Raw genomic sequence first — 15,340 nt, 5'->3', positions numbered from 1 at the left:
GCCCAAGGTCAAATACAGCCAAAAACCATCTTTAGATTTTTACTTCAATACAAAAAAACCTTCTCAGTCATCATTAAGACTAAAGGAAAATTGAAGATTTTGAAGAAACATTAAATATTTTATAATTTTTTTTTTTTTAGGCTTAAAGAACCTTCAAGTTTTCCTCTATTACGAATTTTCTTTTATTTTATGTCTACTTTTTATTAAAAGTTCAGACCATAAAAGATTAAGTATGTTTCTCTTCAAAGGAATTCCATTATCAGGGTTAGAATTGAAAGCAAAAAAAGGGGGGGGGGGGAATAAGATCTGTTTGAATAATAATCAATTAAGCAAGATAAATTGCCAGGTGATTTAAGTGCTGCTTGGTGATCAGCTTGTGATAGTCACCCTCATTACACCTGCAGACTGAACTGGACTGCTGCAGGCTACCCAACAAGGCAGCCAGTTTGATGGTCATGGACTTTGATTCTTGAACTTACAAATACATACTGTAGTAGTTTCTATTTTAAAAAGCAGAGTTCATAAAATTGCAACAATGGCTAAATGCAGTCTGACTTGTTTTATTTGGGCTGCACAGTAATTAAAACAAAATAACAAGTTACATTGTAAGCTCTTTTCACACAAAAATCCATAGTTCTAGCTTCTCTTCAAAAAAAAAAAAAAATCAAAAGATCAGTCAATATTAGGCCTGAATTCTGCTATTACAACCACACAAAATGACAGTCCCTAAAGGGACCAAATGGTCCCTTTGCCGCTCCCTATGTCTTCCAAACATGAAGCTGAATTTCACTTATATTTTAATGGCTGTTTTTCTTATAGGAACTTTTTTTTAACTCACATCTCTTTATCATGAGACTGTGGTTTAAGAAAGCTGAGTATTAATTTGTGAAAATACCCAGCCCTCTAAACTTCACTTGTCAGAATTAGAGGTTGTGACTTGTGATGACATGGTTTCCCCTGCAGCCCTCTCAAATGGTAGCTTAGCTGTTTCCTCTGTCACAGCTCTTGATACCACTGGGCCTGGAGATGGAACAGGTTCCTTTCTCCTCATCTATTCTCTGCTCCCTCTGTTAAAAACATGTCATCAGACCATGCCACCCTTCTACCTGGGTACTTATTGCAATTATCTACTTTACAGTCCCCTCAATTCCCTCTTGATCCTTTAGGAATTAAGTTCCTGTCTCACTCTCTACGACACTACTCCAACTATATGTGTTGGTGATTTCAATACTTAGAAAGATAATCCTTCTAGTGTCTTGGCCTCCCAGTTCATTGGCCGAACTTGAAAGGCTCTTCAATAATTTTTCCCTTCTCTTCTGCTTCAGCTACAACTTTGGTCATAACCTTGCGCTTGTCATTACCAATAACTCAGACTCTTCTCTGATCTCAAACACCTCATTCCTCAACCACTAATCCTTTTCCCCAGCTCACTCACCCTGTCTCATATCCAGTGATCCTTTGAACCCTCATGGAGAACTTCTGTCCACTGATAGCACCACCTTTTCACATCTCTCTCCCCTCTCAATTACTCTCGCCTCCTTAAACAGCTTATACTCTTGCATAGAATCTTAACTCCCTTGTTCCTCTATCTCACAGTACTCACACGGCTTAACCACAATTTGATTAAATCCAACTGTCTGCTTATTCCATACCTGCAACCAAACATGAAATAGAAGAAAAATTGGAGAGAGCAGTAGGACATCTTTCAAAGACTTGCTGTAAACAAGGAAAATGTAGGGGAGATTGGGTCAAGAAAGAATTTCCTTTTTTAAGGTGGGAAAGATATTGGCATATTTACATGCTGAGGGGAATGATGCAGTAGAGAAAATGATATAGGAAAGAGAGGGCAGTCTTCCCAGGTCCATAGTTTTTAATAGGTTAGCAGAGACAGAAGCAAGTGCACAACTGAAGGGGCCAGCCTTAGCTAGAAGCACAGACAGATCGTTCACAGGAACAGAAGAAAAGGTAAGACTATATAGGCATAAGAAGAATTAGGTAAGCAGATGTGATGGTGGGAGTCTGAAGAAGTTCTTCAATTTTCCTCTTCCCATTTTTTTCTTGAAGCATTCTAGTCAGGCCTTCAACTCCATCATTCCACTGAAATTCCTGCCGAAGCCATCAATGACTTCCATGTTGTTAAATCACGTTCTCATACTTCTTACCTATCAGCAGCATTCGATACAATTCATTGCTTTCTCCTCCTGAAGCACTTCACTTCCAGAAAATCATTGCCGTCTCAGTTTATTCTTCCTCCTTTCCCTAAAATAATGATAGAGTTTCCCAGGGCTCAGTCCTCTGAGCTCTTTTCTATTTATACTTACTCCCTTGGTAATTTTATCCAGTCTTGTGGCTTTATAGCAACTATATCCTAATAACTGCCAAATTTCTATCTTCAGCTTGTACAACTGTCCTGAACTCCAGACTCATATCCATCTGTGTAACATTTATACTTAGTTGTCTGATGTATAACTCAAGTTAATACATGCAGCTCTAGTTAATTCAGACTGCATAGTTTATCCATTCTATTGATGGTATTTGTAGTTATTCACTATTAAGTCAATGCTTTGATAAACATTCTTATGCATATCTTCCTGTGTACATGTGTTTTTCTAAGGTAGTAGGCTTTCATACTTTTCATTATGGCCTACAAGCATAGTTTGGTCAAGCCTCCATCTACTTATTCTTGCCCAGATTATTGCAATAACTTCCTGTTTCTATTGCCTGAGTGATCCTATTAAAACAATCAAATCATGCAAAAACTCTCTATTTCAGAATTTAAGGCATATATTCCTCGATTCAACTATTACAAAACTCTAGGCAACTGTTGGTGCAAAATATTAATGTGCTGGGAAAACCTGCACATGAACCAATTTGATTTCTGGGTTATACTGACATCACTGCCCTATTTAGCAATCATTCGTGAGCTAGTTCATGTTATTAAAAAAACATACTGTAGGAAAACTGTATTAGAATGCTAGGGCTAGAATAACCACACTTTAAAGCATCCTACCTAAGGAATAATTCCTTGCTTCTAAAAGCACACAAGATTCTACAACTTCTTGCTTTTAAAAGATACGGTAAACAAAGTGAAAAGACAAGTAACAGACTAGGAGTTTGGAATCTAGAATATAAAAAGGACAGATCAGTAAGAAAAAAAACAACTAAAATTGGGCAAAAAATATGGAAATGTCAAATATATGAAACAGAAAGGTGTTCAATGTAATAGGAACATGGAAGCTACAACCATGATGAAATTCTACTTTCATGTTCATCAGGTTGGCAGAAATTCAGGAGTCTGGAAATATCAAAAATTGATAAGGATACAGAGAAGCAATAAATCTTATTCCCTAATGGTGGAACTGTGAATAGCCACAATTGTTTTGGAGAACAGTTTAGCAAAATCTAGCAAAGTTTAAGATTTACGTTAAGTATTTTTAATGAAGTTTTTGTTTTGGGGATTGGCAGAAATAAACATCTGTGGGTCCTATTGGGAAAGGTACTTCTTATTTTAGGTATAATGAAATGTATGAAAGCTACAACAACAGAGAAATGCACACACATGCATAAGATACGCACAAGAATATCTACTGCAGCACTGCTTTAATAATGAATAAGTGGAACCTTAAATGCCCATCAAGAGAGTAGATGAACTATGGTATAGAGCTGCCTGTATCAACTTGAATAAAACTTTTAAAGTGCTAAGTAGGAAAAGCAGCAGATTCAATAAAAGTTAAAAAACATGCAATGCAATACTACATAGTGTTTATAGGGTACATACATACACATGTAGCAAAAATACAAACACATACATGGTTATGATAAATACCAAATTTGTGATAGTGGTTACCTCTGAAGAGGAAGGGGACTGGGATCTGGGGAACACAAAGGGAGTTTCAATTTTATTTGTACAATTTTATTTCTTAGCTTCATGTGAATATATGGGTATGTTACGTTCTTTTTTTAAATTGAAGTGTAGATGAGTTACAATATTATATTATTTTCAGGTATACAGAATAGTGATTCAATATTGTTGCAGATTATAATCCATTATAAATTATTACAAGACAATGGCTGTAATGCCCTGTGCTACACAATATATCCTGTTGCTTATCTACTTTTTACATGGTAGTTTGTATCTGTTAATCTCATACCCCTAATTTGTCCCTCTCCCACTTCACTCTCCCCTACAGTATCCACAAGTTTGTTTTCTGTATCTGTGAGTCTGTTTCTGTTTTGCGTATATATTCATTTGTATTATTTTTAGATTCCACATATACCTGATATCATGTCTTTTTCTTATTTCACTGAGCATAATATTCTCTAGGTTACATTAGTCTTTTTAATATGCCAAAGACATTTCAGAACAAATTATTTACAAAATTAGGTAATGATAGGCAACTTTTTCTTTACCTGCAGAGTTTTGCATTTCAACAATGAGTGGTAGTTATTCTTTGAGACTCTAAACTATGATTATATAGCCCAGATCCCTATTCCTCAGATAAAAAAATACGACCATGCAGGGGATGTGTTAGTTTTCTATTACCACCATAACAAAGTACCATAAACTAGGTGGTATAGAATAACAGGAATTTATTCTCTCACAGTTCTGGAGGTCAGATGTCGACGATCAAGGTGTCTGCAGAGCCATGATCCCTCTTAAAGGCACTAGGGAAGGATCTGTTCCGGACCTGTCTCTTAGCTTCTGGTAGCCTCAGGGGACATGCATCACTACAATCCTCCTTCACATGGCTTTCCCTCTGCCCATGTCTGTCTGCGTCCAAATTCTCCCTTCTAATAAGGACACCAGTAATATTAGATTAGGGTTCATCCTAATGACTTCATTTTAACTTGATTGCCTCTGTAAAGACCCTATTTCCAAATAAGTCCACATTCTGAAATGCTGGGGGTTAGGACTTCAACATCTTTTTTGAGGGGACACAGTTCAACCCACAAATGGGGGAAAAAAACCTCAAGTCTCCCTCCTATCCCAGTCCCCTACTTCTCCCAGAAACAACTTTATATACTATGCATATGCATGATACATATAATCCCCATTGTAACCTCCAGCCCCTTTTCTTCTGTACAAATATCTGTGTCATGTTTTTTCATTTAATGCATCTTGGAGCTTTTTCATTATTGGTACATAGTACCTAACTAATTTTTTTTAAGAGATACAGTTTCCCATTGTACAGAGGTACTGTAAATAATTGACCCAGGCTTAATTATAGATATTGAGGTTGTTTTCAGTCTTTTACAAATAAAGTTGCAATTAATATCCTTGCATTTATGACTTTTCCTAATGTGCAAATTTATCTTTTAGATAAATTCAAGTGAAGTCTCTGATGTGCATTTTATTTTTTAAAAATATTTTATTTATTTATTTAGGATGTGCCGGGTCTTTGTTGTGGCACATGGGATCTTCGTTGCAGCATATGGGGGATCTTTTTCTTTTTAGTTGCAACACGCCGATTTCTTAGTTGCAGCATGCAGACGCTTAATTGCAGCATGCATGTGGGATCTAGTTTCCTGACCAGGGATCAAACAGGGCCACCTGCATTGGGAGCGCAGTCTTAGCCACTGGACCACCAGGGAAGTCCCCTCTCATGTGCACCTTAAATTTTGACAAATAGTATGTCCCTCAGTTTTTATAAAAACCTTTAATTATATACAACTCCAATTTATAAAGTGTTTTTTGGTTTTTTTTTGTTTGTTTTTGCTTTGTTTTGTTTTGGAGGTTTGGGGTTGCAGTAGACAGCTGTAAATTTTTGGCAAGCCAGCATCCAACCATCCTTTCTATTTGGGGTAATCCACCACTGTCAGAATCTGGGCAGGGGCAGTGCCCTCCCACTACAGAAGCTGAAAAGGCCAGATACTCCTGTCTTCTGGCAATACACAGTGCCAACCAGGACCCTGTGGTGACTCAAAGACACGGAAGCAATTAAATCAAGTATAATACCCAGAGGAATCACAGTATCTTATGTAAACCAGTCCTAGCTTCTAAACCTTTTTCTGAGCCTGGTTTATTTCAGCTTTCATGTCCATTTTGTGAACCACCAGATAGCCTTCTAATAACTTTTTTTTCGGCTCAAATTAGCCAGATTTAGATTTATTTACAACCAGAATTTAGGCTGATAATTTTGGTCATACTTTTATGAACATAAATCACTACATTATCCTCATATTTGCATTATTCTCTATGAAAGCTTAATTAAACTGCTGTATTTTGGGGTAATATACATTTGCTTTTCTTCATAATTCTGTCAGCTATTTACTGCTGCTATTGATATGCCTGATGAAACCATCCCTTTTCTCCTTTTCTAACCTGTTACATACCTAGAAAGTAGATGCTCAAGTACACTGGACCTGTTTGTAGAGCAAGAGTAGAGACTTGCAGTGAAGGCCTGAAGGTCCTTCAAGAAAAATGCATAATTTTATCACATCTGTTTTAATTGCTCAGTGGAATTTTAAATATCAGGCATCCCAGCTGTATTCTAAGTGAGTTAACATTACATTTGTAGCTGCTGCTTTCTGTTATGGAAAGAATTAACTACTATTGGTAATAACTAACATTTATTGCATCATCTTCTCGGCACTTCTTGTTAGTGATTCATATAATCTTCAGAATAATCCAAATAAAATCCTAAGAAGAATTAGCCTGTATACATTTTTATTTAGCCTTTTCATCCCCGAGTTATGTATTTCTATTTTATCTTCTAAAATGTTAAAAGCAGCAATTACCAAGTTCACTGCTCTCCCAAAAGTTTTTCTGATTCTCATCTGAAGTTATTAAGTCCCCCACATTAGATGTTGGTTTTATTTATGTAGATATGAGCAGACAATGAGATGCTAGTGAAAATATTTGTCAATTTTGACTCCTTTCTCAAGGGATGGCAATAATTCTATTAGAATCCTCATAAGGGATTTTCTTAGAATTTAATTACAATCTATTAGCCACAGAAGATGGGTACCAGATATCGATTCACCCATTCTAGCAATACTTAAAAAGTATAATTTGTATGAGAATTAGCTATATAATGAGTCTATCTGAAATCCCGCAGACAAATACAATTTTATCTAAATATCTAAAATCTCTCTGAACAATGAGTAATCACTTGTCTTCTAAAAGTAAAGGGCTGTATACCATGATCATTTGTGCACCATCTCTCATCTTTAACAATACCAGCAAAGATCCCAACAAGATCTCAAAGAACATAATCAACAAACATTTAAACAAGCCTATCTGAAAAGTACCAATATCTGACAAAGTGATCTGAGGGAGACAAAAATCCACTGGGATATTTTAGTGAATACATTTTGAACAACAGAATCTAGAACAGACGACCATTATCCCTAGCCTTTAAGGATATTTTAGATGGCTCATATTATGAGGGGAGAATGTCTATGTCTTTCCTTTTAAATTTTCTCTACATCAAAAAACAGGAAACAGGGACTTCTCTGGTGGTCCAGTGATTAAGAATCCACCTTCCAAGGCAGGGGACGTGGATTCAATCCCTGGTCGAGGAACTAAGATTCCACATGCCATGGGACAACTAAGCCCACAGGGCACCTAAGCCCTCATGCTGCAAATCCCACGTGCCACAACTAAGAGAGCCCACGCGCCACGACTAGACAGAAGCCCATGAGCCACAATGAAGAGCCCAAGTGCCGCAACTAGACCCGACACAGCCAAATAAATAAATATTTTTTAATTAAAAAATAGGAAACAAAACAATTCCAGCAACCCTAAAATTAAGTTCAAACATAATAAAGAAATGTTGGCTTGCTGATCATTATGAATTTCATTTTTAAAAAGTCTGAGCTGATCTTTCCTTCTCACTTTCTCTTATTTTCTCAAAGCTATGGGTATAGCTGCCTACTATTACAGAATGTTACAACTGACACTTTTAAAGTCATTTAGACTTTGAAAGTCTAGTCCTCTCATTTTACAAAGATGAGGAAGTAGGTCTAGAGAGGTTAAACATCTTGTCTGCCAAGTCAGAACTAGATGCTTGGTCTCCTGCATCTTAGCTGACTGCATTATCCATAATACCAGGCTAACCACAGCAGTGCCTACAGGAAACAGTGCACAGAATCTCCCCAACATTTTATTGATATGTTATCAAAGAGCACTTTATGTTTCACTGAAAGTCACAATTACATGTATGTAAGGAATTCAAATAGAATCGCTAAGATTAGCCCATGAAAATACCCGGACTGCTTACTAAAGAATGGATAAATGTCTAAGATAGAATTATGAGTGCTGCTGAGATTGGTAGCAGAGAAATTTGGGAACTTCCTGTGCTGTCCATTGAAATTTTTACACTGAAAACCCTCAGTAAAGAGAAAATGTGCTATACAGTATTTGGGAGCATAGACTTAAAAATCGGAACTCCCTATCTATATGACCTCAAGCATTACTTTACCTCTCTCTGTAACTCAGTTTCCTCATCTTGAAAGTGCGATCATAAAAGCACCTATATACCTCATAAGGTGGTTAAGAATATTACATGCATAATGCATGTAAAGAACCTAGGACAGTACAGAGAAGGTCAAGGTCTCAGTAAATTTCAGTTCCCATTTCCAAGCGGCCTTTTTATTTACTTGTTGAACAAATTCAGTATTTATTTTATGAGAGTCTGGTCAGGAAAAGGAATATTAGCTTTTTTCAGTCTACCATGCAAGATGAGGGAAACCAAGTAAAAGTGCTGAAAAGAACACTGGGCTTAGTGGTGACAAACTAGTTTAGTCACTAATTACCCAAGTAATTGTGAATAGCTTTCCTATTTTTAAGGTCATAAAGTCCAAGTATAAACCTGTAATTACAAATCAGCCTGATAAATACCCAAGTATCTGTGAAAACTGAAAATTGTGAGTTGAAAAGCATGCTATGAGAAATCACTCCCGGTCCAAGTAGAAGAAGCAGAAATCCCTTTGAAATGTGTTATGACTTTGCCTTACTAAATATTTGCCAGTTCTATCTATCTTACTCATTTCCTGTTCATGTTGTCAACAAAAGTCAAACAAAAATAAGATCAAGATTCTCATTTTTTGCGAACACTAATTTTTCAAAAAATGTTTCTCATTAATGGTTTTAGTCAAGAAAGAGAGCACAATAGTATAGAAAACCTAGATTTATTTGTTAAACTATTACAAAGACAAAACAATTATCTAAAGTACTTTGAGAACTGCATCCCAATTTCACTTCTTCTTTTACAGAAACGAAGAGGTTGGAAATGAAAGGATATAACCTAAAAGGTTATAACAAAACAGATTGGTGAAACATGGTAAAAGGAGCAAAGGCTAGGCAGAAGCACTTGTGTTAGTGGTAGTATGTGTGGCTGGGCCGTTTCTGAAGAAGCTCCCCAGAGTTAACTAATTAAAGATTAGTTAAAGGTCTTTTTACTAATTGGGCCCCCAGTTAGTAAAAAGACCTTTATCCCTGTGGAGACTGTGCAGAGGCCAGGATTTCTCTGAGATCTCTGTTTTTCTTCTTTAAGGTGTAAGGATATCCTTAGGCCCTAAGTTATATATCTATATCTTAGATTCAGCCTCTCTTTTTCCTATACAGTCTACCTACACCTTCAAGCGCCAGTGCATTTTCACCACGTAGTCCTGCTAGGTTATGAGGATGCATATAGTGAAGGCAGGAATTACAGGCCTACTCAGAGGGTACACCTAGACACAAAGTTTTGGGGTAACGATAAACTACAAATACCCTCTTGGTTAATTCACCTTTGTTAATAAAGGTCATAGTTTCTTGTGCTGGTGACAACTTGTTGTCTCAGTATAGTCTGTCTCAAGAAAGAACTGGTTCAGTTAAGTTTTGGAGAAGGAAAAAGACTTTCATCAACACCCACTCCACAGTGGAAGAGGCACCAAGTTCTCTCCTACAGTTATAAGCAGAATCTGAAAAACAAAAGGTTTACAGTGTTTATAATAACGGTAACTATTATTTATTAAATACCTAGTCAAGAGTGCCAGGGGACTTAACATATCTCAGTCTTTGCAACAATCCTGCCAGGTAGTTACTACCATCCTCATTTTTCAGAAGAGGAAACTGAGAATTAGAGAAGTTATACTCCTGTCCAAAGGCACACAGCTGGTATGTGGTAGAGGTGTGATTCCACCATTCATGTGCCTTCCCCTCCACCCTACCTCATGCATTGAGAGGTCCTAGTTCCATTATCTTGAAATTTTTAATAGTTGCATATACCCTCTAATTATCCCTTGTTCACTCCTCAAAGGCAAATGTAATTTTAAATGATTAAAAATTTACAGATATTGTTTGGAATTGAGGTCAATCATCCAGATGAAGAACTCATATAAACTTTATGAATAAAATATCTCTCTGCTCCAGCTATAGTACAAAATGAACAGAAAACAAATCATCAGCTCATTACAAAGTTTGTGGCTATTTTACAGTTATTTCACCATAAAATTGCATGACAAAAAATCCTAAGAATTCTCACCAGGAAAATGCTGTAACATCCCATTTGTGTAACCATTAGTGACATACCAAATAAGTTTCTCAGTCTTATTAGTAGATAAATTTCTGTTCTCTGAATACTCTGTTTTCAAGAAGAAATATGTTAAAGCCAGATCAAAAAATCTGTTTTCCAGTTTCAATAAAAATTACTGAAAAAAACCATATGCTATAAAGAACGTGATAAATAAGAATCTGAGAAATAAGAGAAGAAAAATTATATTGGTAATGAAATATTTCCCATGAAGTAGAATAGTAAAATATTGACATCTGGAACTCTGAGAACTGAAAATTAACATTAACAGAGCTCCAGGAATGTGAACACATAATTTTAGCTAACTGCTGATTTTAGACTATATGGCTACCAATGACAGAAATAAATGTTGTGGAAATAAATATTTAAAGAAAGATATATAAATCACAGAACTCTTAAGATTACTTTCCAACAGTTCTACTGGCAGCATTTGAGAGGAAAGCAGAGATCCATTACCCACGACTCATGGTTACTACAAGAAGCGATGTTATATTCACAATGGCAATAATCTGGAAGGTAAATGGAACCTGAAAAACAATGGATCTTACAACCTAATTGGATGGTATAAGAGTCAAGCCAAAATAAATAAATTTTGCCATGTTATTACTATATGCTTTACTAAAACAAGGGACCTGAGTATAAGTACTCGAAGAATGGAAAACAGCTAGTATTCAAGAAAATGCTGTAAGGTCAGCAGTAGAAGGACACTGTAAAGGGGACAGTGGGACAACAATTTAACAATGTAAAAATCTTAGAGGTTTTTTTTTGGCCATGCTGCGCAGCCTGTGGGATCTTATTTCATTTATCAGGGATCGAACCTAGGCCCTCGGCAGTGAAAACACTGAGTCCTAACTGCTGGACCTTGGGGAATTTCCAATCTTAGAGTTTTTAAAGGATGGGTTGCTAAGTACTAATTCTAGCTCTGTATGATTTAAACTAGCTACATGACCTTCAGTTATTATTTAACATATGGCAGAGATACTCAAACTGGCAAAAGACAATTTATTTCTCAGAGTAGCATGTAGCAAATAAACAGTCAGAGACAAACTTCAGACAAAGCTCATGAGAATGTGTCAGAGGAAAGAAAACTGCAGTGAACTCTTATGTTAGTCAAGAAAAGCAGGTATGAAGCAACTTGGGAAATGACAGCTTTGAGGCAACTGTACATGAACTTGTTATGGTTTGGCAAGTCAGCCTTAAACACTAAGGTGCCTGGGACCTTGGTCCTCCATTATATTCAGAGAAAGGGAAAGTGATACAAGATTATGATTCAAGGCTTAAACTCAGATTGGAATTACTTCTACTTCCTCCCTAAACTGAAAAGTAGTTTGTGTTCTTTGATGAGTATGTTAAGGTTTCAAGCATCACAAGTGGAAAAAAGTGACTCAAGAGCAGAGCAGGACATGACCTCAGGCTCTGCTGCTCCCACCTGAGCCAACCAGGGAGATCTGTTTCTGAACAAAGAGTAACGTCCTTCTCCTGATTCACTGAAGATGAGTGTGTCTTATTCTTTCATGTACTCTCAATGCCTAGCATAGCGCTTGGCAGGTAGTCAGTGCTCAGTAAATGTTAATCTGAATATCACCACGCTGGCAGACCTTGATTCCTTAGGGGAAAAACTACACAATTTTAAAGAATTTCATAAATGGATAACTAACATTTTCCCACAGCTAACTTTATAGAGTTCTCCTCAATTATGAAAATAAAAATCAATTATTTCACGTGATTTTCATGCTCAGTGACCAGGGAGAAAATACTTACCCTAAAGCAGCATCAATCATTTTCAGTGATCAACATCTGCATCCTCAAACTGTCCTGCAACTGCTGGTGTAGTATCTACCTCCATCCCATCTGAAGAAAAAATTAACCATTGAGCAACTGTCTACTAAGCACTTCAGATAGGTAAAGATTTGGTTCATATTTCGACTAGAAGGAAGCTAGTGCCCCCGCTGGTAAGAGTTGAAGTTTCTTTCTCTTGAAAATTGAAAGTACCAAGGAACAAACTGAGAAAGAAAAATGTCACTTGTGGATTTATGCCAAGTTAAAATTAGTCTATATATTTAACATTTACTTTGCATTCTCAGCCTCAACACTGAAAGAACACTAGGCAGGGACTTTCAAATACAGGAAGCATCCACTGTTCACTCTCCACAGAACACTTGCTAGGTGTTTACTGTGTGACTTTTTTTCCCTAAGGTATGAAATCCTATCCTCATAAGCTAACATAATTCAGGAGAAAAGACTAAATAAGTAGAGCAAGAGTCTTCCTTATCTCTGTTTTTCTTGTCTCATTAACAAAAATAAAAGCTCTCTGGAAAGAGTTGTCTAAAGCTGCTTTCTCCACTTCACCTCCCACTCACCCCTCAACTCTTTACCCCACCACAAACTGGCTTCTGCCTGCAGCCCGTTGGCACCCCACCACCTGGATATCCAGCAGGATATGCAAATATAACACTTACCTAAAATTAACTCATCTTTCCACATAGAAAATACTTCTCTTTCCAGAGTCTTGCGAAAGGATACCTCTTACCTGCCCAACCCAGAAACCCCTACCATGTCTCTAACTTCTGTTGCTTCCATCTCTTAAATATCTCTCAAATCTGTTGTCTTTTGACATTCACTGTCACTTTCTAATTTAGGCAACTCTCTCTCATCTAATTTAAATCATAAGTTACTTAACAGGGTTTCTCTTCGTTCCTCTAGTATTTCTCTCTACAATTAATTTTTTGTATCATAGCCAGAGTCATCTTCTGAAACACTAATCAAACTAAAATTCAATGGCTTCCCACTGATCTATGCATAAGTTGAAATTCTTTAACACAGCTTTCAAGTTCCTTTAATATACAGCCCAGTTCACTATTCCACCTTTATCTGTTGCTATAATAACTACTCTTCACACTCAGAGTTCCAGACATAATGAACTTTTGATTCCCCAAAGCTAAATGGTTTCTTGAAGCTTTGCACATGACTGACTCTTTTACCTGCCTCTCTCTCCAAACTGTATGCAATCCCTCTTCACTTGGTTCATCTTTATTCATCTTTAGATTCTGGCTTAAATGTCACTTACTCCGTGAAGTTTGAATCTCTCCCTGACTATCCAAGCTGCATGAAGGGCCCAGCCTCTGATTCCACAGTTCCTCAAGTTTCCCTATGTCTCAATGCTGTATCACAATGTACTGTAACTATCTAATCAGTTAATTTATTTTTCTCTCCATTAGAATGCCATCATAGATATAACTGCATCTCTCTTGAGCACGCCTGTATTCTCTGCACCTAGCACAGTAGCTCAACAAACACCTCTTGCATAAATAAACACATGAAGCACTGAAATGCCACTAGCAGAAATTTCACTATGTATATGTCAAAACATGCTGCACACCCTGAATATATACAATTTTTATTTTAAAAATAAATTTAGAAAAAAGAAAATGCAGAGGTCAAACCAAATCTACAAATAAATGGCAAAAAGAGTGATATGCGTACCCAGGACTTTAGAAGACAGAGAATGGTATAGGCTGAAGAAGTTTTATATATAGGTAACTCTCAATATGCTAATGAGGCTTAGGAATACAGTCCAAAAATCTCACTTTAGCAACAGGTGTTTGAGACCTTAAAATCGGTTGCTATAAAGCATTAAATAAAATATTTCACAATGAAAAACAACAAAAAACCTTCAGTGATGAAAGATTTTTCAATGTCCAAGGGTACTCTTCAGATAGTCACTACAATGAAAAAAGTAATATCCTGAATTCTTTCAGGCGACATTTTGGTAGAGTACTTGAAATCACTTGAGCCATCTCACCCTAAAGCCTACGTTCGTGGCTCACCACCTATGGCTTAAAATGGAGAGGAGACATAAGGAATAATAGTGTGAGCCTAAATTTTTCCAAATTAAATATCCCAGAACTTCAGGACCCCAGGTCAGAATGCTATGTGCATGGAGATACTGATCACAACATTATGAGAGAAACTTAAATGTACCAATTAAAGAAAAACTATGGTAACTCTCTTTAAGAACATTCTGCATCACTAAAAGTTAGAAGTGTTAAGACTCTGTAGCAACATAAAATATTGAACTGAATACATATAAGATGCAAGAAATGCTCATAACAGTGACTGAGGCTTCCCTGGTGGCACAGTGGTTAAGAATCCGTCTGCCAACGCAGGGGACACAGGTTTGAGCCCTGGTCCAGGAAGATCCCACATGCCGTGGAGCTACTAAGCCCATGCACCACAACTACTGACCCTGAGCTCTAGAGCCCACAAGCCACAACTATTGAGCCCACATGCCACAACTACTGAAGCCCACGTGCCTAGAGCCCATGCTCCACAAGAGAAGCCACTGCAATGAGAAGCCTGCATACTGCAACAAAGAGTAGCGCCCCCCGCCGCCACAACTAGAGAAAGCCTGCACATAGCAACGAAGACCAATGCAGCCAATAAATAAATAAATTTACTAAAAAACAAAAAACAAAACCCAGTGCCTGGCATATTGCTTTTGTATATTAGCTCACTTAATCCTCTCACCACTTATTAGCTATTTGACCTCAAGCAAGTTATGTGACCTTTCTGTGCCTCAGTTTCTTCATCTGTAAAATGGAGATCATAACAGCATCTACCAGAGGGTTCTTGAAGGATTAAATGAGTAAATACATATAATGTGCTTAAATCAGGATGTGACACATAAGAGCACTATCTAAATGTTTTATTGAGGGTAGTAAGAACAAGATTGGAGACAAGTGGGGCAGAGACAGAGCTGTCTCTTCAGAGTCAGAGAGGAGTTTGAACTTTATATGGTGAGTATCAGACAATCACTGAGGGGA

General features: G+C 37.0%; 1 protein-coding gene across 6 annotated transcripts in view; it reads right to left on the bottom strand.

The window, feature by feature from the left end:
- The window catches only part of CLNS1A (chloride nucleotide-sensitive channel 1A), a 61,401-nt gene that overhangs the window by 26,030 nt on the left and 20,031 nt on the right, over positions 1-15,340 (bottom strand). The window contains exons 6-7 of one of the 6 annotated variants that reach the window (XR_009055468.1): positions 4,603-9,906; positions 545-2,259 (exon numbers count right to left, since the gene is read on the bottom strand). The exons of 3 other annotated variants lie outside the window; for them this stretch is intronic. Coding sequence is in view for 2 of the 3 variants with exons in the window: in XM_057748976.1 (XP_057604959.1) it covers positions 9,797-9,906 (110 nt within the window). In the remaining variant the exon portion in view is untranslated. Of the gene's footprint in view, positions 1-544; positions 9,907-12,278; positions 12,369-15,340 lie in introns of those variants that run through there. 2 more of the 6 variants (XM_057748977.1, XM_057748976.1) reach the window with 2 other exon arrangements.

The sequence above is a fragment of the Hippopotamus amphibius genome, chromosome 9 (assembly GCF_030028045.1).
Source record: "Hippopotamus amphibius kiboko isolate mHipAmp2 chromosome 9, mHipAmp2.hap2, whole genome shotgun sequence".
NCBI classification, from domain to species: Eukaryota; Metazoa; Chordata; class Mammalia; order Artiodactyla; family Hippopotamidae; genus Hippopotamus; species Hippopotamus amphibius.
Note: the sequence above shows the minus strand (reverse complement) of the source record. Positions and strands in the feature narration are given on the sequence as shown.